Here is a 24,192-nt window from a genome sequence, read left to right as displayed (position 1 = left end):
AAAGGGACGTGGCCTGGAGGAACATCGACTCGGGCTTTAATTATAAGGAAGGTAAACAGAGGAAAGGCGCTTAAGGAAAACGAACCCAATTTCTGCTGCACCTGGCCTTTAGCCACATCCCCCATAATGACTTAATAACACTGCCCTGTGACTTTAACTGCACCCGGTCTGTTGGCTTTTCAGGAAACAGGGAGAGTTATTAAATGGCTTTTGTCACATCCGAAGTCACACAGGCTCTTACTGGTTCAGGAGTATGGTGTTAAGCCCTGGAACGCAGAAGCTCGCATTCTAATAAGATTTCTAATAAGAGAATGGGCTCTTACTAAAGAGTCCAGGGATTGTGGCAATCAATGGCTGTCTCCAAGTTTCTATGGTACTTATCTCTCGTCTCTAGGGCAGAAGGGCTACCCAACAAAAGGCTGGTTGTCTTAACAGAAATACTCAGAAAAACAAGTCTTCAGGAACTTCCCAGGTGGAAATGGACATGCTTGAAGAACCACTTGACCAGTTAATATGAACCCTACCCCCGCTACCAGGAGAATCTGGACCATCTACTTTGCATATCCCTTCTGGAGTTGTTTCTGATTGTTTCACAATAAAATGGAATATTTCCAGGAAGTAGCTGGTTTCGACCTAACCATAACTGTAATCTCACTGACATTACGGGGTCAATGACCATACCTTCAGAGAATAGGTATTTTCCTACCTGCCTTGATGATCAGGGATATTAGCAGTATATGCCCAGATCAGGAAGTGTAAAAGCTGAAAATGGGGTTGGAGGCAGAAAGTCCAATGTGTTGCTGGCCACTGTGGTGTCATTGCTCCTGATACAGGTGTAACCTGAGTCCTCACTTGGGAGCCAGAAATCAGCTGAGAAGAGGTCTCGGGAGAGAGGCTGCCCAGGTCCCGGAGGGTGGATGAAGTGGGGCCTCAGAACAGCTCATCTCATCGAGCAGGCTGGACCCCTGGGTTCCTGACTTGCACTGAAGGGTTTGGGTAAGTCCCTTCTGTGGCACCTTGGGCACCGGGAAGTTAGGACAACAGTTCTGACAATTGACCCCCAGTGTGAGCAGAGCGCTTTGAGAAAGAGGATGCTGAATGAGAGTGCCCTGGTTATTCCCCCTCCCAGGCCCCCATCCTTCACGTTGGCTCTGCCACGTAAAGCTGATGCCTGAGCTCAGGGCGCCAGGGCGGTCAGACATTGAGGCCCGAACATCCCCGGGATCTACATTTCAGGACACGGAAGACCCAGGCCTTCCTTAGGCTTCTCCAGGAGACCTGCAGGCCGCACAAGAACCCTAACAGACCTAGTCCTGCCTCAGGGTCTCTGGGCTGCTCCTTCCTCCGGAAAAGGGTGTTTGCCTCAGGCGACAAAGGAATGGTTAGGGAGGCGCACTCTGCGTCCCTACTGGACTGCGGGGCCCACGGCCCCACCCACCGTTCCCTGCCCCGGCAGCCCCAGCCTGGTTGGAAGGGCGGGGCGGGGCGCAGGTTTGCGGAGGAGGGCTCAGACTGGCGACTCCAGGGTCGTGCAATGTGCGCAGGGGGTGGGGAGCAGGGACTGCGAGGAGAGACGACCCTCTGCTCCACAGCAGGGGAGCCGCCACCCCACGAGGGGGATCCCACCGCGCCTGACGCGATCTTCCCGTCGAGATCAGCATTCGTGGCCCCACCCCCACGGCCCGCTGCCTGCTGGGATTTGTAGTTCGTGGGGGGACGGGGTAGGAACGGCAGGCGCGCGCGCGCGTGTGTGTGCACGTTCATATGAGCGTGTGTAAGTGTGTCCCGGGGTCCGCTGTGACGTTCCCGTCCCCTGACCTCGCCCCCGAAGGCCCTCTGGTTGCGGACTTAGCGAAGAGATCGCAGGCCGCAGCTTCCGAAGCCCCGCCCCGCGGCCCGTTGCCTGCTGGGATTTGTAGTTCGCAAGGGCTCGGACCTGGGTCTGGGCGAGGGTGAGGCAGCACCCGGGGCCGCGCCTAGTGCTCTCTCCAGTCCGCATTTTCCCCACGGGTCCTGGATCTGGACCGTGGTCCCGGGACTAGGTTCATTACTGCGGCCGGGCTCCCCATGGCCCTTTCGGCTGACCTCGCGATGTACCTGCCAGCGCCTGCAGGACCAGCCTCTAGATGGGCAAACTGAGGCACCGAGAGGGTCTGCCGCGGTGTCGAGGACTTGGCCGGGAGACCCAGCCCAGGCCTGGCGGACAGGGCTGGGCTAGGCGAGGGTCCAGGGCCCTTTCAGTTCGCAAGAGTCTGCGATCAGTGGTGTCTCACAATAGTGAACAGGCCCACTAGGACTGGCTGTGCACACTAGAAGCCATTACCTTACAGGGCTGGCTGATAAAATTTTACTTGCCAAATTTGACAACCCTACAGAAGGGAGTCCAGGGAGGGAGGAAGTCTCTCTGACCCGGAAAACCCGTGGGTGACCCTGACCCACAGGTTTGCTTTGAGGATCAAATAAACGGGGTCTGTGTGGGGGTAGGGTGTTTTATAAACTGTAAAGCCCAGGGTATGGTGGCGGGGAGGGGTTGGGGGGGCAGGGGGTGTTATCATCAGGATCTGAAGCACTGGAGGAAAGACTCTGGGCTTTCAGGAACCTCCTTTTCTTTTCTTTTTTTTTGGCGGCTGGGGAGTATGGGGATCTGAAGCCCTGACCTTGGTGCTGTAACACGGAGCTCTAACCAGCTAAGCTAACCAGTCAGCCTGAGCCTGGCTTTAAAAGGGAAGATACGGCTGGGTGGTAGGTACATGGGATTTCACTACACTTTTTTTTAAGTGGGGTGCAAATGGGTCAGGGATAGCCTCACCACTCAAAGGTTACAAAGCCCTTTTGTTTTTTGTTTGTTGATAGATTAAGAACGAGTTCTTCAAAAAGTTCATGGAAAGTTATGTACCATCTGATTCATCCATTTAAATACAATTCGTTGTTTTAGCATAATCACAAAGTTGTGCAGTCTAATTTTGGAACATTTTCATTGCAAACCAAATAAACCTGTACTCATTAGCAGTCATCCTCCCCAAACCTCCCCATCTGCTCCAGCCCTAGGCAAACCTAACCCAAATCTACGGAACTTTCTATTTCAAAAGATTTGCTATCTGGGCATTTCATATAAATGGAATCATGCAATAGGTGGTCTTTTGTGACTGGCTTCTTTCACTTAGCACAACGTTTCCAAAATTCATCTAGGTTTTTGGGGTACATGTTACAACTTTTTGTGAGTCTGTAATTATTTTGAAATAAAACTTTTTTTTTTTTTTTTAAAGCACAGTATTGGGCTGGCTGGTTAGCTCAGCTGGTTAGAGCTGGTGCTGATAACACCGAAGTCAAGGGTTTGGACTCTAGTAATGGCCAGCTGCCAAAGAAAATAAACTAACAAAAGCAAGGTATCTAGAGCCTCAGCAGAGGTGGCTCCTTGCATGTGAAAGCACTCACAGCTGGCACTAGCATTCAATGCTGAGAGTTGGCTGGGCCTTGGGAGAGGAGGAGGGAGAGAAGGGCTGTCAGGGAAGAGCATCTGTCTCTGAAATGATGGTTAGGAGGGGGCATGAATTCCTGCCTCCTGGCTCCCCACCCATCCTTTGCCACTTACTACATGGGTCCTGGGGCAAGTCATATTGACCTCACTTTGCCTCTATTTCCTCATCTGTAAAATGAGTAAGAGAGTAAATAGGAGGATTAAATCATACAAAGGACAGAGTCTGGCATATAGTGTCAGCACTCAACAGTGTTAGTTGTTATTGTGACCTAACAACGGTGTTGAGCACTCAATGTGACCCAGGCTGTGAAAAAGTAAACTGTCCTCTTGTGTCCTCTGGGGGCCCAGCCCCTCCAGCCCCAATCACCCAGTACCCTCCCCAGACCACAGTGACTCCTCCTGAGCTCCTCCCGGCCCACCCACTCATGCTGTACTGGATTGTCCCACTTTCCCTAGAGGTCACCAAGGAATTCCAGGATGTCACTATCCTGGCTACTTCTGAGCAAGCACCCAGCAGTGATTTAAGAAAAACAAAACAAAATTTTCTGAATCTTGAGCTTTATTCAGAAAATATAGCCATTCAGACCCCTGGCCATTCCTCAGGGCCTGTGAAATGATCTAGAAAAATTCATTTGCAGATCAAGTTTAATGGGTAGAAGCATCCTGAGTCAATGCCTTCAAAGGAATATCTTGGGAAATTTTGATGTTGTAATTGTTAAATATTGTAACAGGTCCCTGTCAGCCCCTGGCAATGAGGAAATGCAACAGCTCAGCCTCAACTGCTCCTTTGGATTGAAGTCAGAGAAATTGGGAGGGACTCTCTTAGTTTAGTGCTTTCATTTTACAGATAGGAAACTGAGGCCCAGAGAGGGCCACATAGCAGGGCAGTTAGAAGCCAGATCAGGAACTTACTAGGAGCTGGCCAGTTAGTTCAGTTGGTTAGAGCATGCTGCTGCTAACACCAAGGTCCAGGGGCCTGTACTGGCCAGCAGCCAAAAAAAAAAAGGAACTTGCTAGGGAGAATCCTTGGTAATTTCAGGAAGTTCTCAGGCCTGGAAATAGTGCATATCGTGGGTCCATGGGCACAGAAGCAGAAAGCTGGCCATCGTGGGCAGCTCCAGATCTTGGCCAGAACCCAAACAGACAAGCTCGGAAGTCAGTGTCCAATGCTTCTCTCTCCTGCTTTCTTTCAGCCAGAGACTCATCCTGGAGTTTATTAATAATAATGGTACTAACACCCTGTCCATGTTCAGGCCTTTATACATTTCAAAGAGGCTCCCAGAGTTCATCTCATTGGATCCTCACAATCCCCCAAGGTAGGAGGGCTCGGGTTTCTGTCCTGGCTTCACAGGTAAGGAACCTGTGGCTCAGAAGGCTTAAGAGATTACACCAAGGTGACAGAGGCTGGGACAGTACTGAAATGTGGGTATTCTGCTCTCTCTTTTTTTTTTTTTTTTTAAAGATGACCGGTAAGGGGATCTTAACCCTTGACTTGGTGTTGTCAGCACCACGCTCACCCAGTGAGCTAATCGGCCATCCCTATATGGGATCCGAACCTGCGGCCTGGGTGTTATCAGCACCACACTCTCCTGAGTGAGCCACAGGCCGGCCCAGGTATCCTGCTCTCTAATCTGTGAATACATTCAGTACTGGGGTTACAAGGATGACTTGACATGGTCCCTGGGCTAGAGGTGCTAACAGGATGGTAGGGGAGGCACACACGTGGCAGAGGACCAAACATGGCAGGGAGGGAGCTTTCTCTGGTGGCGGAAGTGTTTTCTATCTTGGTAAGGATGTGGGTTACATGGCTGTTGCATCTGTCAAAACTCATTGAACTGTGCACATATGATTTGTGCATTTTACTGAAAATTTGACCTAAAAAATGTAAAAAATGTGAATGCTCTGGGCAGACTACGCCTAGCAGGGCCTTGGCGGAGCCCAGCAATCTGGAAGCGGGCCAGGGGCTCATTGGTTGCCCATGGATACAAATCCACCCTCGCTAGAGGGATGTGGCTGAACAGTTTTCCCAAAGTGGCTGTTGACCCAGATGGCCCAGTAGCCTTGATGCCAGAGTACCTGGGGAGCACTGAGGAGGGAGTTTCAGAGGAAGGATATTTAAGCTAAGCCTTCAGGGTGAGCAGAGTTGGGCAAAGGAGGGTGGGTAAGCAGAGGGCGGGTGGCTTCTAAGCATTCCTCGGTGGAGTGTGGTTGCCCAGGGCCAACCAAATGGAAAGGGGGAGAGCCAGGGATTGAATTGTTTCCCTATCAGTGGGCCTCGGAGAAACTCATCCTGGTTGGGATTTTGGAAGCTGCTTCCCAAGAAAGGAAAAAGGCCTCTTCCCACTGTGCTCTGAGGCGATGGCCTGATCCTGATGCGCATTGTCAGCTGACATCCTGCGTGGGTTTGCCCGCTGCATGCAGGAGCCAAGGCAGAAGTGTGGACCATTTGCTGTCCCATGCATTTCTGGAGGGCCTGGCCTCCTTGTGCAGACACTGGCTGGCCTGTGAGGAATGTAGAAGAGAAGGGTGAGGTGTTGCAGGTCAGACCAGCCTGGGTTATAATCCTGATTCTGCTACTGAACTAGCAGTGTGACCCTGGGCAAGTTACTTACCCTTTCCGAACCTCCCGAGACTTGATCCATTAGGCAGGATTAAAGGTGGTAGATGTGAGGACTGAAGGAGATCGCGTTTATTTTTATTTTTTATTTATTTTTAAAGGTGGTAGATGTGAGGACTGAAGGAGATCGCGTTTATTTTTATTTTTTATTTATTTTTATTTTTTTTAAAGATGACCAGTAAGGAGATCTTATCCCTTGACTTGGTGTTGTCAGCACCACGCTCGACCCGGTGAGCAAACCGGCCATCCCTATATGGGATCCGAACCCGTGGCCTTCGTGTTATCAGCACCGCACTCTCCCGAGTGAGCCACAGGCCGGCTCCCAGGAGATCGCATTTAAAGCACCACATAGTATGTGCTCAGGGGCTCACGGGCCAGTAGCTGTTAGCGTGATTGAGGCCGAGGACTTTTCCTGGTGAAAGCTGCAATCCTCTCGCAGTTTTCAGCCTAGCATGGGTGTCCTTAGCTTCCCCAATAGCACCTCCCCACTTCCCCACCCCGGCTCAGGTCTGTTCAGGATGCTCCAGTGACCCCGGAGGGACGATCCAGAGCAGCCGGCCTAGGGACGCCCCCACCCAGCTTAGGCCGGCCGGGCCCCGCCCTCTGACTCACTCAGGGCGACTTCTGGCCACTCACCTCCCGGGGGCGAGGGGCGGCTGAGAGTGGCCAGAGTCACGAAGCAAGGCTGCAGTCACGCTGGCAGGCAAGTAGCACTCTCTGGGGCCTGATCGCCGGGGACCGGGCTCCCCCTTTAGGGGTTGAAGTGGTTGAGCTGGTCCGGGTCACCCCACTCCCTCCTCTTCTGACCCATCTGGAGGCGGCTTTTAGGGGCGCACGTTCTCCAGCCTCCTCGCTTCCCATAAAGAGGGGCGAGAGAGGGCGGATCTGTGCGAAAGAAATGCTGTCTTTTACTCCATTTGGGACAAACTCTAAGCAGTCCTGCTTGGGAGAGACCGAAGAAGAGAGGAAAATGTGGGTCCGGTAAAAAAACAAGTCCTAGAATCTTGTTTTCAGATAATCCATTAGCATATGCATCGTTTGGGTTCCCGGACACCAGAGAGAGTGGCTCAGGCTGACTGACCTGCTCTTTTGTTCCGCTGTTAATTCGCAAACTTATCACTTTTTTTTTTCTGTGGTGAGGGAGTCATTTTTAGCCTGGAGAGGCTCAAGTATGGGGAACAGTGATTCTCATTCATCCTTGTCTCCCCCCTCAGTGGGTGCACAGAGTCCGGAACCTGAGTCACCCAGGCTCTGCACTGCTGCGACCAGAATCAGTGAACTTTGCTGGGGGAGGGGGTAGAGGAGGGGGTGAGGGAAGGAAGAGGAGGGGTGATCTGTGGTTTAACTTTCCTTCCCCTGGTGGCTAAATTCTAAACTGGGGGAGGGGACAGGGACATTGCTACACCAGGGGCTGGGCACATTTACTGGGGTCTTCTAGTAAATTCTCATTGTTGGGATGAATGGCAAACTAAAGGGAAGAGAAAGACATCGAGATTTATTGAGCATCTATTATTTGTTCATTCACTATAGGATCTCATTTAATTTTCACATATTAGGGCTGGCCCGTGGCTCACTTGGGAGAGCGTGTTGCTGATAACACCAAGGCCACGGGTTCGGATCCTATATAGGGATGGCCGGTTAGCTCACTTGGGAGAGCGTGGTGCTGACAACACCAAGTCAAGGGTTAAGATCCCCTTACCGGTCATCTTTTTAAAAAATAAAAAATAAATAATTTTCACATATTTATCTGTATGCCCATTTTACAGATTGGGCACAGGGAGACTCCAGGAAGTTAAATCACTCACCTGAGGAAGCACAGCTAGTAAGTAGCACAGCTAGTAAGTAGCCAGGCTGTCCAACTCTTAACCATTCTACCAGGTTATCTGCCCAGCCTCTGGTTCTTGGGACAAAGCACCACCGGGATTCCCACCCAGACTACCTGTTACCGACAGACCAGGCTCGGCTTGCCCTTTTACACTAAACAAATGACTTGAAAGTCCAAAAGTTGGTGCAAGGATTGGAAGGTTTATTCAGATTACCAGGACTCAACTAAATGTCTGACCAAGCAAACAAAGAGAAGAGAGGAACAGTAGGGTCCACTTTATCCTAGTCCCAATCACTGGGGCCAACTCCCTCCACTGACACAGTGATTGATAAAAGCAGTTCTCCTCACTGTTGTCAGCACAAAGAAGAAACGCACTGACTAGATTTAAATCAGAGAAACAAAGCATAGCCAGGAGCCCTCCAGGATGCACCTACACAGTAGCAGATACAATCTAACCAAACAGCAGAAGAGGGCTCAGAAAATCAGAGAAAGGTAAAGAATTTTGGTGGCTTCTGGACTTCCAGTCACTGGGCGGCATGGAAATGAATTCCCACCACTCTCATGAATCCCCTGTCTGGGGGAACCTGCTCTGAGAAAGATCTTCATGGGGCAGGACTGGCCTTCCCACCTCTGCTAGTTGCCTGTCAACATCAGGGCAAGCAGTTGCCAGCCAGATGGAGCAGCTTCTCACAGGTTGAGAGCAGTTTAAGCTGTAGTTGTCGGGCAGTCACTTTAAAGAGGAAGAAGGAGGGGGGGAGAGTAAAGGAGAATAAAACACTGCCTTGTCACAATTCAGGCTTGGGACTCCAGGAGAGACTTACCAGGAGCAGAGGAATGGGAGCAAAATAGTCCCAGTGGCCACTTGCCTTTTGCAAACGGGGTCTTCTCTGGTGCCCAAAGCTTTCCAATTTTTGCTGGTGGCTGAATTAGGCTCTTGGGTCCCAAAGTCATAGAAATGAACAATGTACCCAGCAGTAAAGCAAGCAACACTTTATTAAAAGAGGAGATAGACTTATGCATAAGGGGGGTAGCGACAGTAAAGCTAGCCCCCCAAGGGGAGCTGTTCAGGGTCTTTTATAGGGAAAGGAGTTAAGGGGTACAGTCCAGCGTCACCGGAGGCGGTCCGTTCTGCTCTTCCTGGTTGTGTCATGGGCACATGCTCAGTTAGGGCTTTGGTCCTTGAGCCTGCTCAGAAGGTTTGGGATAGTGGTGGTCATGGCAGCGGTGGCCTTGAAGCTTTGTGAGCGTGCGGGAATTCCTAAAGTGGTCTTAAGGTTAATCTGTAACAATTTTTACAATTACTGGAAACAAGCCCTGAGGAAGGGTTTTGCAACTCAGTGAATATCTGTTTCCTCTCTTATCTCAGTCTATTTTATCAGGGCGGGCCATGGGGTAATCATTTGCCCTGGTGGTCTCATGACTGAGGAGTGGAAAATAACAGTGTCCTCAACAGGGAAAATGGAGTCAGTTTGGTTCGCGGGCCTAGCCTTACTCTGTTTCACACCCTATAGGCTGTGTCCTTTGGTGAGAACATTTAACTCCCCATCTTGCTCTGGTGAAATTTTAGAACCTAGATTGATTTAGTTACAATAAGAAACATTCATCCAGTACTCTATTAATATTCTTCTGACTTTTCCTGAGCAGTGAAGCCATGAGGTTTGGATGAACGTTGGTTAATTGGGAAGGCTTGTTCCAGATTTTCCCCATTGCTCCCACCACTGCGCCCTGGGTAGGGCCTTGACCCGGAACACTGAGCCTCATCTGGAACCAACCTGTTGACCAAACTTTCCAGGACTGGCCAGCAGGGACCTGGTGGAGGAGCCGTGCATGTGGCTGCAGAGCTGGGCGCTCACCTTCCCCGCTCATCCCTTCCCGTGGAGTCAGAAGGGAACGGGAGCCTCCTGCTCCCTGTGTGACACTCAGGGCCTCAGTATCCTCTGGAAAGCCAGTGAGTTGGGCCACACTAGTTCTAGGCTCCTAGGACTGTGGTGTAGGAAGGATGGTTGCCCTCGGTTGAGCCAGAACCACGCCGATTTCTATTTTTTTGTTTTGTTTTGTTTTGGGTTTTTTGGTGGCTGGCCAGTACGGGGATCCGAACCCGGGCCCTTGGTGTTAGAAGGCTGTGCTCTAACCAAGTGAGCTAACTGGCCCACCTAGAACCATGCTGATTTCTATGCTGTCCCCCAGAGTGCCAAGTGGCCAGACTGCGACAGTAAACACCTGGTGAATGAGGAGCAGACCAAGAAGTAGACTCGAGAGAGAGAGAGAGAGACTGCAAAGAGGGCTTCATGGCCTCAGCCACTCCCTCAGAACTGAGTTTTTAAAGAAATCAAATCTATGCATCCAGGGTAAGGAGGAAGACAAGTCAGGGGGAGGAGGAAAAGCGGTTGGGGCCAGTGACCACACCCAGGAAATGTGACTAACCCAGCGGCAGCTGGGCTGTGCAGACGTGCCTGCGGAGCCTGGTGAGTAGGGAATGTGACTTTCCTGGCTGGTCCCAGACTCCTCAGAGATGCCGTCGCTGGCCTGCGTGGCGAGCGAGGCTGGGGTGGGCCCCCAGGCTCCCCGTGGCACCTCTGAGGAGCTGGCCTGCAGCACCGGCCGCCTGGCCCTCCACGCCTGCTCTTCTGCCTCAGGCTGCCCGGCCTCCCAGCACTGCCCACCGCTCCCTGATGGTGACATCACCTCCACCTGGGCTGGGGAAGGAGTCCAGGGGTGGGGCAGATGGGAGGGGCAGCCAGGGAGCCGCAGAGGGAAGTGAGAAGCTGGGGTGGGGCGGGCTGCGAGGAAGAAGAGCCCGAGAAGCAGAAGTGGGAAGAGGACACGTACTGAAAGGTGAAAGTGGGAACTGTCACCCGAGGGAGTGGGACTGGCCAGGACCCTCTTGGTGGGCAGGCGAGCACTGGCCGCCAGGGTCTGAAACAGAGACCCACATTTCTGGAAGCCACTTTGTGCCAGGAACGGTGTCCCCCAGCCCGCTGTCCTGGCAGCCTTATGCCAGGCTCTGGGTACATTACCTGCTGCAGCCTCGCAGCTGCGTGGGAGGATGGCTGGGTGTGTCCCCACTACCACTGGGGGAACTCTCAGGTCAGGGCTTGTCCCAGCCTCTGGGAGTTGGTGCCAGGCCTCCTGACAGAGGCCACCACACCCAGTGGCTGGACTCTGGAAGGCTGTCAGCCAGCCAGGAGGTGAATTCAGATTTGAGAATGTCTATTTCCAAGACAGGACTGTGGTGTGACTAGGTGAATGGAGTAGTTTGGGGACCGGGAAGGGCAGGCCTAGTCATTTGATTTGATTCTTTTTTCTTTTTTTGGCAGCTGGCTGGTAGGGGGATCTGAACCTTTGACCTTGGTGTTATAACACCACACTCTAACCAAAGGCCTAGCCATTTGAATTCATACACATTTGCTTATTTTGCAAACTCAAAAAGGCTCCAGCTGAGGGTCTGGCTGGTCTGCCTAGGGTAAGGTGGGGGAAGGAGGTGAAGGTGGAGTGTGGGGAAGGAACCTATTTGGTGTCAGGGGAAAGTGTACTGGTTCAGAGTCCCCAAATGAGGACCCAGCTCTGGGAAAGCCCATGGCTGACACCTACTTCTCCACCCCTTCTCCAGGATAAGCGAAGGGAGGTGCTATTTCATTTCACACCAAGGGGCAAACAGGGACCGTGAGGTGAAGGGACCAGTTGAGGGTCAATGGAATCGGTCTGAGGAGGGCAGAGATAACACTGGTACCCGGCAGCACTCGTGTTACTCTGACGACTGTCACACGTTTCCTTAAAGATGTGCGTAACGGTGACCCCTCACCCCAGGTCCCCCCGTGTGTCCTCAAAGACAGGCTAAGTCAGAGCCATGGGACAGCCAATAGGGCACACATCCTCCCCCCACTGCCAGCCCCCAGCCCATGACAGTCTGATGAGACCCCCCTATCCCTTGCTTTCTGCCTCTGTGGCCACTCCAGCCTGGTGAAATCCTGAGCTGTCCCTTAGGATCCATCTAGTCTGATAATTGGAGCACCTGCAGGGTACCAGGCACAGTGCGAGGTTTCAGCTAGATTCAGAGAGGCAAAATACAGTTCCTGCCCCAAAGGCCCTTATAATCTAATAGGGGAGACAGGCAGGTCCATAACTCACCACACTATGGCAGAGAGTGGGAAAAGTAAAGACTTTAACAGAGGTATAGAAGAGGCTGCCTTGTGAGGTGGTGAGTTCCCCATCACTGGAACTGTTCAAGCAGAGCACGGTGAGGGCTGCTGTAGAGATTTCTGTGCTGTGTGTGTATGGGTGTGTGGTGGAAGGCAGATGCAAAGCAGGACTAGGTAAGAACTAAGGCTCCTTCTAATGCTGACATGTGATTCTGACATTCCCCATGTAGGGGAAGTTTGTCTGCGGTTTCACTGGGTGTGATGGCTTTCTTCTCCACTGTGTCCTCCAGCAACACCATGAGGCACAGGATGGTCTTTTTGTCTGTGCACTCCCCTGCCCACCTCCCAACCCCCACCCCCAGTCTGCCCAGTGCCAAGCCCCAGCGCAGACCTTGCATGGAATTGAATAGACTCTATCATCAGCTGCTTGAGGAACACAAAGTATCAGGTGTACCCCTGCTCTGGTTGAAACACGAGGCAGTCAGGTAATGCTGTAAGACAGCCTGTGAGCAGGGGCTTAAGGGCATGCCTCCAGGTGAGAGGGCCGAGGCCACCTTATGTCCTGGAAGATTCCTCTGACAGCTGGGGCTTGATATGGGCCTGGAGGGTTGTGGGGGGGAGGGTGTTTGACGGACATGAGGGTGGAGCTGGGCACTGAGGAAGCTCGAGGAGCTGTGGGCTTGGGCAGAAGGGCTGGAATGGTGAGAAAAGAATGAAAGGCCAGATATCAGGGTGGACCCTTCCTCAGGAGAGCCTGAGGGCCAGGGATCTGATGGGGCAGCAGGAGCTTCAGCCCTGACCTGGAGCTTCTCAAACACTGATATTCGGGCTCCATCCAGAGTCTGATTTTAACCGGTCCAGTGTAGGACCTAGGCATGGAGACTTTTTTAAAGCCCCCAAAAGACTCTAATGTGCAGGCAAACATGAGATGTGTTCTGGACAGAATTCACTGTCAGTATCAGGATCGGTTCAAACACATGTTCAAAATATGGATGCTCAGGCTCCACTGCTGACCTGTAGAATGGGAATCTCTAGGTCTGGGTGTTGGACACTGTTAAAGAAAAAAGTATTCAGTGTTACTCGTTAAAGCACAGTAAGGAAGACTTTATTCAGGAACACTGTGATAGGTATAGGGATCACAGCAATGGGGTTTTGCAGTGGGGAGAGAGTTTGGGCTAAACTCTGAAAATAGCATGGGCAAGGGGGAATTTATAGCCAAGGAGCTGGGTGGGTGGGGCTCAGTGGATGGAAAATTATTGAGTGGAAACATCAGGGGTAAGGGGGATTCTGGCTAAACTGACCTAACAGGATTCTTGCTGAAGACAGTCCAGGGTGATCAGACATCACCCAGTGGATGGTGGGAATGAGGAATCTGATCAGATATTGGGGATGAGGGGTTCTGGCTAAACTGATTTAACAGCGTACTATTTTTTCTTTTTTTTTAAAGATGATTGGTAAGGGGATCTTAATCTTTGACTTGGTGTTGTCAGCACCACGCTCTCCCAAGTGAGCTAACCGGCCATCCCTATATATGGATCCAAACCCATGGCCTTGGTGTTATCAGCACCACACTCTCCCAAGTGAGCCACGGGCTGGCCCTGCAGTGTACTTTTTTAAAACTGGATTTTACAAGGAAGTGCACAGATGGGCCCAGGAGAAGTTTCAGAAGCCTGACTATAGTTTGGCCAGGCAAAGAATCTTTGTCAGCACCTACATTTTTGTAAGGTCCCAAGGTAATTGTAATGGGCAGCCAGCGTGAGGAAGGAGCAGGCAGCCAAACCCCTTCATTAAAACCCCACGGTGGCTCTCAGGGGCTGTGGGCTTGGCATGTGGATTTCCTGGTTTTGAGTTATGGCCTGAGCTCTTGTTTCAGTAACACAGAATGAAAAATAGGAAAGCTGATGATTGCTCACTCCCTCTCTCATTCCCGAGCCCTCCCCACCAGCTTGAGCTTGGAGTAGCCATGTCACCACTTCAAACCTGAGTCACAGTCTGCGCTGCCTGCTGCAGGGGATGTGGGCACAGCATGTGATCCTCTGTGGGATGGAGAAATGTTAAAGTTTCCTGCCCCCAAACCTCCCTTCACTGCCTCCCTGCTTCGGAAAGTGTGATGCCAAAAATGCCTTCCACTATTTTGTAGGCCGTGAATGGAAAAGGAAAGTCATATTTCACATGGCATTTCACATTCATTACCACAGCTCTTTGTTTCCTACTCAGACTCAACAACCTCTGATCTTCCATCTGCCCCCTAAAGGTTGTTCTTCTCCCCTTGGCTGCCCAGCCCTTAAGAATCTCTTGATGGTGCCTATTTGTATTTCCACCCTCAAAGTCCCCAAGCCCTTACCCTGCACCACTGGAGCTCACCTTACAAAACCACTGCTTGGATGAATGCACAGCATGCATTGCATTGAAGTACTTGCTGGTTTGTGGTCTCTGCCTATGAAGTCAAAAAAAGAAACCCTGTAGTTATGGAACATATATATGAAAGAGACAGTGAGTGAAGCTCTAGCTACGGCATTTTCTGAAAACATTTAAAGATAATATATATTTCTTCATGTTTGCCTTTAGCATTTTTCCCCCTGGATAACTTTCGATCAAAAAAGTTTGCCTCCACTGACCTACAAAATAAAGATGATGTTCATCATACTGGCATTTGAGGGGAGCTGGGCATACAGAAGTGATAGCTGATGCCCAGAAGTGGGGGAAGTTCCCCAGGGAGAGAGTTTAGAATTAAGGAAGCCATTAAGTATAATGTTAGCTGAAGTTTTGTATTTTTGTCTGTTTATAGATGCTTTTTATCAGGGTAAGAAAATTTCCTTCTATTCCAAGTTTGTTGAAAGTTTTTTTTAAAATTAAGAATGAATGTAGAATTTTGCCAAATGCTTTTTATGCATTTATTGAGGTGATTTTACACACGCACATATATACACACCAATGTTTGTTACTAGGATGGATAACACTGATTGATTTTCTGTTGTTAAACCAGCCTTGAATTCCTGGTATAAACCTTGTTTGGTCATCGTGGTTTATCCTTTTCATAATATTATTCAATTCCATTTGCTGAAATTTTGTTAATATATTTATGTCTATGTTCATGAGGAATATTGGTCTGTAATTTTCTTTCTTTTTTGACAGCTGGCCAGTACAGGGATTGAATCCTAGACCTTAGTGTCATCAGCACCAACAGAGCTAATCAGCCAGCCCTGTAATTTTCTTTTCCTTCAGTATATTTATCTGGTTTTGCTATCAGGAGAATGTTGGCTATATAGGATAAATTGGAAAGGGTTCCTTCCCCTTCTATTTTCTGAAAGAGTTTGTGTAGAATTGGTATTATGTCTTTCTTAAATTTTTGGTAGAATTTACCAATGAAGTCATCTGTGCTTGATTTGTGTGTGTGTGTGTGTGAAAATATTTTTTACTACTAATTTAATTTTTTAAATGGATATTATCTCTGTTAAGATAATCTATTTCTTTAGTGAACATTCATAAATTTGTACCTTTCAGGGAATTTGCCATTTCATATGAGTTGTTGAACATATTGGCATAAAGTTTTTGTACTAGCTTTTAATAGCTATAGAATCTATAGTAATGTTACCTCTCTCATTGCTATATTGGAAATTTGTGTTTTCTTTTTCTCTTAGTCAGTTTGTCTAAAGATTTATCAATTTTATTGAGTTTTTTTAAAAAGCTTCACTGGGCCAGCCCGTGGCTCACTCAGGAGAGTGTGGTGCTGATAACACCAAGGCCCCGGGTTCGGATCCCATATAGGGATGGCCGGTTGCTCACTAGCTGAGCGTGGTGCTGACAACACCAAGCCAAGGGTTAAGATCCCCTTACCGGTCATCTTTAAAAAAAAAAAAGCTTTACTGATTTTCTCTATTGCTTTTGTTTTCTATTTATTACTTTCCGCTCCTTTTAAAATTATTATTATTTTCTGATTATTTAGGATTTCATTTGCTTTTCCTTTTATGGTGAAAGTTTGAGTCATTGATTTTAGAATAACTAGTTATTGCTTAGATAGCTGCATCTCAGCCTTGTGTAATGCCCAGAATTAGAAGCAGGTCTGAAGCAGAAGAGAGATGTGGCTGAAAGGTCACAGCAGTGAGAAGACATCAGCCCAGGGGTCAGAGACCTGGTTTCCACTAGCCGTTCACTAGCTGCGTGATGCTGAACTTAGCCTCTCTGAGCCTCATTTTCTTTGGCTGAATAATGGAACTAGGAATAATCTCTCGGGTTTCTTGAGATGAAGTAGTTGATGAATATGCAAGTACTTGACCACCTGGAGGATCCCTCCCCAGAACAATGTGAGAGATGGTTGTTATGACATTTGTAATGTCCACCAGAGGAAGGAAACTGAGGCACAGCTTAAACAACAAAGAGTTTATTTGAGCCAATATGAGTGACTGCAGTCTGGGAAGACACCTCAAATTACCTTGGGAAGTGCTCCAAGGTACAAACAGGGCTTCAGTATTTTTATAATCATAAAAAGGGACAGCAAAAGGGGAGGGGCAGGAACTCCTTTAATCAGGCTTTACATTGGTTGTCTAGCATGACATGAGTTAGTGATTGGTTAATGGTTACATCTTATTCTTCAAACAAATGTGAAATTCATAAGTAAGGGTCACATCATCCATTTCAACATTCTTTAGGTTAATTGATAGCTCCATGATCTAACACCACGTTTGGACTATATGTCTAAAGTAAACTGTTTAGCGACGTTCCAGGATGTGGGGGGTGTGACTACTGCCACATACCTAACATGCCAGGGCCTTAGGAATTTAGTTGGCCTCAGTTATTGATGCTAGAGCAATTTTCAATTAATCAGTAATAATAATGGCTTCTTCTGTCTTTCCAGATCTGGAAACAACATGTACACATCCATCCCCCAGAGGTAGGCTGTGTGCCCCATTCCCTGTTACCCCTTCTTCACTTCCAAGGGCTGCCCCTCCTTACCCATTTCCTCATCCCAGACTCCAGTCCCCAGGCCTGCCCGGGTCTCTGCTCTTGGGCACACTCCGTATGGGCGCTGGCCACCATCAACCCTCTTCCTTCCCACAGTGTCTCTCCATTCCCAGCCTCAGTGAATGATCCCGGCCTCCATGTGTGGCGGGTGGAGAAGCTGAAGCCGGTGCCCGTAGCCCGTGAGAACCAGGGCATCTTCTTCTCTGGGGACTCCTATCTGGTGCTGCACAATGGCCCAGAGGAGCTCTCCCACCTGCATCTGTGGATAGGTAAGGAGGCTGGAATGGGTGGAGGGGGCTGGCCTGGGCAGGGACTGGGGCTGGCATGGGTCTCAAGAGCCTCGCCCCGCTCCCTCACCCGTCCCAGGCCAGCAGTCATCCCGGGATGAGCAGGGGGCCTGCGCTGTGCTGGCCGTGCACCTCAACACGCTGCTGGGGGAGCGGCCTGTGCAGCACCGCGAGGTACAGGGCAATGAGTCTGACCTCTTCATGAGCTACTTCCCACGGGGCCTCAAGTACCAGGTGAGAGCCTCGCCCCTGGCACCCCCCATCCTACAGCTTCTCTCAGAGCCAGCCCCCCTTCCAGCTTGTTCTCACCCTGCAGAAGGCCTGGGCTCTCTCAGCACTGGGTCCCCACCTTTATGCCTGTGGCCCAGTGGGCTGGGGTACAGAGGGCTCCAGGTCTCCTGTCAGTCTACTGAAGCGGGTGTCTGGGCTGCAGGAAGGTGGTGTGGAGTCAGCATTTCACAAGGCCTCCCCGGGAGCCACCCCAGCTGCCATCAAGAAACTTTACCAGGTGAAGGGAAAGAAGAACATCCGCGCCACTGAGCGGGCGCTGAGCTGGGACAGCTTCAACACCGGGGACTGCTTCATTCTGGACCTGGGCCAGGTGGGTGGGCCGAGCCAGACTGAGCACTCTAGTGGGACCATCCTTCCAGAGGGCAGGGGACCAGAAAGCCAGAAAAGAGGAAGAGAAGCTGAAAAGCTGTAAGCCCATTCCAAGTCAGAGCTCCAGCCATTAGAAACATCCCTATATTTGTAAGGACAGAAATCAGCCTCCCTGTGGTGTCTAGCCATTGCTTTTAAGACTTTGGAGCTCACCCGCTCCTTCTTTCAGAAGCCTGTGTAGCTCTGAGTTAGCTGCCTGCCAGATCGTTCATTAACTTATTCACCTATCCATTCCTTCAGTGACTATGTGATGCTCTCTCTGGGCCAGCATGGGGACCATAAAAGTTTGCCCTGGTGAGGCAGCCAAGATGGGCATGTCACTTGTCATAACCTGTGGCCAGACATGATGAGGGTTCTACAGGGGACAGCGGCCACGTGCTGGGGGAGCTTGAGGCACGGAGGGGCCCCCTAGTCTGAGCCAAAGCCAATTGTCCCAGGAAGGTGCCATTTGACTAGACCTTCACGGAGGGGAAATGCCATTCCAGGCAAGGAGAACAGGTGAGCTGAGGCACCCAGATGGGAGGACACAGAAAAGCGTGTAGAGAGCAGGGAAGGGTCTAGTTTGACTGGGCCCTGGGGTGGGGCCGGGATCAGTGGGAGGAAAAATTGCTAAGGAAGGTGAGACCCAGGTCAGGAGGAGGTTGAGTGTCTGGGCTGAAGATTTGGGGAAGGAAGATCAACCCAGGAGCTGTTTGCAGGGAGGACTAGAAGTGGTGAGATGAGGCAGGGGGACCTGTGAACAGACCTGGCCATTACCAGTTCATGAGAGGAGGTGAGGGCTCTGCCCTGCAGGGGTGCGGGTAGGAGTGAGATGCTGAGCTCAAGGATGGCGTCCAATCATTGATTCACTGAGTGCACACACATATGTATCTTGTGCTTAAACACATGCCAGGCTCTGTTTTAGCAATGGGCATGCAGCAGTGAGCAGAGCAAAACAAAACACCCATGCCCTAACGACGTCACTCTCCAGTCAGGGGAGATAGGCTCTAAACAAGATAAAGACGTTGAGATGTATGGTGATAAGCGAGGTGGAGAAAAGTAAACCAGGAAGAGAGACGGTGGTGGGCAGAGACACTCTTGCAGACTGTTGTCACTGTCATTCTCAGAGAGGCCTCTGAGGTCTGCCCCTGCCTCAGGGGACAGTTCTTCAGAGAGGGGAGAGGAAAGATGGGGCAGTGGGCTCTGACGGGCTTCCCTACTTCCCTTCAGAGCATCTTCACCTGGTGTGGTGGAAAGTCCAACATCCTGGAGCGCAATAAGGCGAGGGACCTGGCCCTGGCCATCCGGGACAGTGAGCGACAGGGCAAGGCCCAGGTGGAGATTGTCACTGATGGAGAGGAGCCTGCTGAGATGATCCAGGTGGGGGACACTGGGGTGGGAGGCTGGGAACCTCTGCTTGGAAGTGGCCAAGACAGGTGGTGATGAGCTGGGGGGCACGAGGGTGGCTGGTGGAGGGTGGCAGAGGACGTTTGAGGCAGTCCTCAGGGCCGTGGCTAGCTCACAGGGTGCCCTTGTGAGATCGAGAGTAAGGTGCATCCTCTGGGAGGCTGCTTGTCCTGGAGGATGAGCAGCCTGGTGGGCGGGGTGGGCTGGCCCCAGCCCTCACTCACCTCTGTCAGGTGCCCTAGTGCAGGTTACAGTTTGCCCTGGTGGCTGTGGCCTTGGGCATGGTGGGTTGGGAAGCTCTGGGGCAGGAATCCCTGTAAACCTGGCCTGCCTTGGCCCTGCAGGTCCTGGGCCCCAAGCCTGCTCTGAAGGAGGGCAACCCTGAGGAAGATGTCACAGCTGACCGGACAAATGCCCAGGCTGCGGCTCTGTATAAGGTGGGCACTCCAGGCCTGCCCTGGTGCCAGGCGGGTGTGGGAGCCTGCACAGCAGCTGGGTGCCTGTGGGGCTGGACCGGGAGGAGAAGGCAGTGGGAAGGTGGGCTTGGAGTGAGAGGAGGATGAGAAGTGGGATGGAAGGTCCTCCCGGGGAGATACATGCTCATTCTTGATGAAGGTCTGGAGCCAGCGCTGGGCTTTACTTTCTCAGTTCTGTGCATTTATTTGTAATTTGGAATCCCTCTAATTCCCAGATGGACCTGAGCCTCTGTGCTGCAGTAACTGAGGGTGATGGGAAGGGGTAGGGGCTGCCTGGGATTTGCTTTCCAGGGCTTTCTTCTCCTGTCTGCTCCTCAGGGCCTGGGGTGGGGGTGGGGCAGTGCAGGCTGCAGAGGAGAGGCAGAGTGGGAGGAAGACGAGGAAGATGAGGACGAGGAGGTGGCTTGCTGCTTGGGCTCAAGGCAGGTGAAGGCTGGTGTGTTAAAGAGGAGGGGGAGATCTGGCACTGCCCTTTGTCTCCCAGGTCTCCGATGCCACTGGACAGATGAACCTGACTAAGGTGGCCGACTCCAGCCCCTTTGCCCTCAACCTGCTGATATCTGATGACTGCTTTGTGCTGGACAACGGGTCCTGTGGCAAGATCTACATCTGGAAGGGTACGAGGACTCCACCACACCAGCTGGGGATCCCTGAAGCTGCTCTGACCCAGCAGGGCTTTGCCTGCCCTGCTGCTTACAAAAGACAGCCTCAGGGAGCCTGCGTGCTTGTTCCTGCTAAAATCTACGCAGTGGTTCTGGAACTGCAGCCAGCCTCAGAATTATCCCAAGGCCTGTGCAGATTGCTGGGTCCTGCCCCCAGAGAGTCTCATTTGCCTGGTCTGGGGTGGGGCCCGAGAATGTGCATTTCTAACAAGTTCCTAGGGGGTGCCTATGCCTCTGGTTCCAGGGACCACACTTTGAGAACAACTATCCTAGACCACTCCTAGGCTCTCAGGGTTGCTGAGAATGCTGATCGTGGGATTCTGGAATTCTGCCTCCAGGTGTGACAGAGCTAAATTTTAGATAAATTAAATACCATTTTATGCAGTGGGTGGTGAACTTGTAGAACTTGTTTTTCCAAGAGACTATATTGGCTGGAAATAGAAATACTGTTGTGTAGGAGCCTGTTCGGGTTGGTCGGACTAATTGAAAATGTTGAAACAATGTTCTGAGTCCTGTGATCCTGGGAACCTGGCTGCCTTTGCTCCCTGAGAAGATTATAAGCTTCTCAAAAGCAGGAACTGTATTTGTCTGTAGGGTCTTGACAAAATAGCATTTGCTCAATAAATAGTTGTGGAGTCAACCAAGGCTGAGAAACTACCAGCTCCCAGCCTGGTCAGGAAGACAGGGAAGTAGCTAGGTGTTTGCAGGTGGCTGCTACTAGGCAGTTCCTACTATGGCCTCCTAAAAGCAGCAGAGACCGGCGACAAGAAGGGGTCTGGAGCAGCTCACAGCATTGGCAGGCTTCTGGGGGACAACGAATGGAAAGGGAGAGGCTTGTGCTCCTGGGGCTGCCTTTTCCCTCCTGCTGGAGGGTACATACCAATGCCGGGCATAGAGGGGGTTCCCAGAGGCCCACAAAAGCATATATGAGGGTATGTCAAAAGTTCATGAAAGGATTCGTATTAGCTTTCGTCCCTTTTTTTTTGCAAGGGAGCTAACCATATTATCTTTTAATTCTACTTTTCCACACTTCGTGTAATCCCAAGCAAGGAACCGAACCTATGTGAAAAGAGAAACCAGAGCAGAACCAGGGAACGCGGGAGGCCAGGAAGAGGGGGAGGGTAAGCCCACAGGGAGGGTGCCACCAGCCTGACCACAGAGGGCGGAGATGGCAGAGTCACGTTGCATGCTGTAGCTCACGGGGTTTTGTAGCCCAGCTGGAGAGCCAGCTGCCCTTCACAGTGTTGTTTCTTTAGAAAAATGCTCCAAACTGGAGCCCAGTTTGCGTTCAAGGGACAGCTCAAAGTGTGTTAATGATGTGGTCTTCATCTGTGTAAGTGCTTGGCTGGCACAACCATTAGGCCCATGTAGGCTACAATGTGGGGTAAGGTCGCCTCCATGATAAACTGCACCCCCCCCCCAAAAAAAATAAAAAGAAATAAATTGCACCCTGCATCCTATTTAGTTTTACAAAAAATGCTTGATAATAGTATAGTTGACAGACTCAAGAAGTGAGGGGTTCTTGGGGGGAGGGGTCCCTAGCCTTAAAGATTTACTCTAGGGAGAGCACCCTTTCTCCTCCCTGATGTATCCCTGGGCCCGGGTCAGAGCAGAAGGTTTTGAAGCTCAGACTGGGCAGAAGGGTTGCTTTCATCCAGCTTGGAGATGCCAGTTCAGTGAAAGTCTTAAAAGGCTGACTTCATACCTTCAAAGAGCCTCTCAGCATTCTTGGGACCTCCTGGTCCATTATTTTAAAAAATGCCAGCTATTCCATGGATTCCCTTAAATTTCTTTGACAAAAATGGGATGGGTGTTAGAGAGGGTCCCTGTTCTTTTTAAAAATCTCCGTCTCTATGTTCCTATGGTCCAGGGCGAAAGGCTAACGAGAAGGAGCGTCAGGCGGCCCTCCAAGTGGCCGAGGATTTCATCTCCCGCATGCGGTACGCCCCGAACACTCAGGTGAGCAGACACCCTGTGCCCCTAACCCTACTCCTGGGCTCTTCCTGCAGCCTCCCACCCCTCAGACTGAACAAGAGGGATAGGAAAGCCCTGGGCACAATCAGGGACAATCAGGCCTTCTTTCAGACCCATCCAGTGGAAAGCCCTTCTCAATTCTTTGAAATTTAAAAATTCATATTATTTTCAAAGAGGAGGTCAGGTGGCACTTCCCTGGGAGCATGGAGAACTGGGTATGCCTTTGCACAGCTGTGCTCCTCCTCTGGGCCATTGTCCCTGGCTGGCACCGCCCTGCTAGCCCCTCTGCATGCAGGTTCCGCAAGTTATTCCTAGGGGAGCTGATAAGGCTCGTCTGTAATTGGTGGCATCTATCAGATGTCCTTGAAGCAATCCGTTTTCTCAGCCTGAGTCCCTAGCACCTCTTCCATGGCTCATGGCTTCAGCCCTCCCTGTCGCCCCTGGCAGAGGCAAAGGTGGAAATTGTGTGAACCAGACTTCTCCCCCACTGTCACTGCAGGTGGAGATTCTGCCCCAGGGCCGTGAGAGTCCCATCTTCAAGCAATTCTTCAAGGACTGGAAATGAGGGCGGGCATCTCCCTGCCCCCTACTCCTCTACCCCCTGCCAGCTTTTTCCTCCTCTGGCTGCCTGGGCAGTGCTGCCATGCCCCTGCTGACATTCAATAAAGCAAACAAATGCTCTCCCCAGGCTGTCCCTGCGCTGCCTGCCCTTGGCTGATTCCCACTGTCCCACTGTCCACTGGGGCTCGTCCCCTGGCTGGGGTCAGAGTACAACACAGACGACAATTCTACAGCCTCTGAGAGGCCAGAGCCAGCTTTGCGTGATTGAGGCAGAGGGTCCAGGAGTCCCAGCAGGGCTGGCAGGTACTGCTGTGAACCCAGTAGGGAGGTGGCATGGTGCCAGTCCTCAGGATCACTTTCAGTCTCACATTCCCAACGAGGAGAAGGTTGTGGCAACGGGCTTGGGAAGCAGCTCCATTTAAGCCAGTATTTCCTCAGATGCCATAATAAACCACTGCAAGGCAGCTTCAAATGATATATACTTGTTCATCAAGAGGACTTTTCTCAGCTGCACGGAAGTCTGGCTTGTTCCTTTGTAAGCACATTGCATGTCCAGCTGATGAGCCCAGGGCCTCTGTTGGGCTGTGGGAAAAGCGTCGGCCAGTGTGTAGAGTCCTGGGTCTCGTTCTTATGCTGCTTCTGTGTGTTCCTGGGCAAGGTGCTTTTCCTTCTTGACTTAGTTCATTCTCCTGTATAATGAGGTAGTGATGGAATATCAAAGAGGCTAGAGAGCTAAATAGCAGGAGAATGAAACAGTCAAAAAGAGGTCCCATCCTGGAAGGCATGAGCCGGGGCAAGAGCAAGGTGGGAGGCTGTGGAAGCCTGGGGCAGAGGCCCTGGGGTCTGCCTGCCGCTGCCCTGACCAACCCTCACCCCTGGATCCAAAGGGCTATGTGGCTTCTGAGCTCTGACACACTGGATTCTTCCATTCCAAACAAAAATTCTGATCAGGTTCATCTTGCTGATTTTGTGCCAAGAAGCATAGAAGAATCAGTGACTCCCTCCCTGTCCTCTCTGCAGACTTTCCAGCCAGCCCTTCATCTGACAGTCTACACAAAGAGCAGGTGTCAGGATGGCTTTTAAAAAGGGAGACAGTAAGGGCTGCACTAAATTCATGGTTCTGACATTTTTAGAGTTACAGAGTATTTTAAATCTCCCATGAAAG

The 24,192-nt window shown here is 51.1% G+C and overlaps 2 protein-coding genes across 4 annotated transcripts in view; one reads left to right on the top strand and one right to left on the bottom strand.

Annotated features, from left to right (window-relative positions):
* The first annotated feature begins 895 nt into the window (after nucleotides 1-895).
* CAPG (capping actin protein, gelsolin like) lies at nucleotides 896-23,502 on the top strand. Of its 3 annotated transcripts, none has more exons than XM_063078585.1 (10): nucleotides 896-996; nucleotides 16,915-16,950; nucleotides 17,118-17,290; nucleotides 17,388-17,542; nucleotides 17,742-17,909; nucleotides 19,178-19,327; nucleotides 19,699-19,791; nucleotides 20,315-20,447; nucleotides 22,363-22,451; nucleotides 22,966-23,502. In XM_063078585.1, the coding sequence occupies exons 2-10, from the start codon at nucleotides 16,928-16,930 to the stop codon at nucleotides 23,029-23,031; spliced, it is 1,050 nt and encodes a 349-aa protein (XP_062934655.1). In that variant the 5' UTR covers nucleotides 896-996; nucleotides 16,915-16,927; the 3' UTR covers nucleotides 23,032-23,502. The 3 variants fall into 3 exon arrangements, with proteins under 3 accessions (XP_062934655.1, XP_062934656.1, XP_062934654.1); XM_063078586.1 differs by lacking the exon at nucleotides 896-996 and adding an exon at nucleotides 10,350-10,385; XM_063078584.1 differs by lacking the exon at nucleotides 896-996 and adding an exon at nucleotides 10,685-10,755.
* The window catches only part of ELMOD3 (ELMO domain containing 3), a 31,662-nt gene continuing 30,751 nt past the window's right edge, over nucleotides 23,282-24,192 (bottom strand). The window contains exon 13 of the mRNA XM_063077883.1: nucleotides 23,282-23,716. Coding sequence (XP_062933953.1) covers nucleotides 23,709-23,716 — 8 coding nt within the window. The 3' untranslated portion in view covers nucleotides 23,282-23,708. The remainder of the gene's footprint in view (nucleotides 23,717-24,192) is intronic.

This window comes from Cynocephalus volans, chromosome 14 (assembly GCF_027409185.1).
Source record: "Cynocephalus volans isolate mCynVol1 chromosome 14, mCynVol1.pri, whole genome shotgun sequence".
Lineage (NCBI taxonomy): Eukaryota > Metazoa > Chordata > Mammalia > Dermoptera > Cynocephalidae > Cynocephalus > Cynocephalus volans.
Note: the sequence above shows the minus strand (reverse complement) of the source record. Positions and strands in the feature narration are given on the sequence as shown.

Excerpts from the sequence above, each read along its gene's own strand:
- CAPG (XM_063078585.1), top strand. The coding sequence starts at position 16,928 with ATGTACACATCCATCCCCCAGAG. Across the intron at positions 17,543-17,741 it reads CACGGGGCCTCAAGTACCAG|GAAGGTGGTGTGGAGTCAGC; the intron begins GTGAGAGCCTCG and ends TCTGGGCTGCAG. Across the intron at positions 20,448-22,362 it reads CAAGATCTACATCTGGAAGG|GGCGAAAGGCTAACGAGAAG; the intron begins GTACGAGGACTC and ends CCTATGGTCCAG.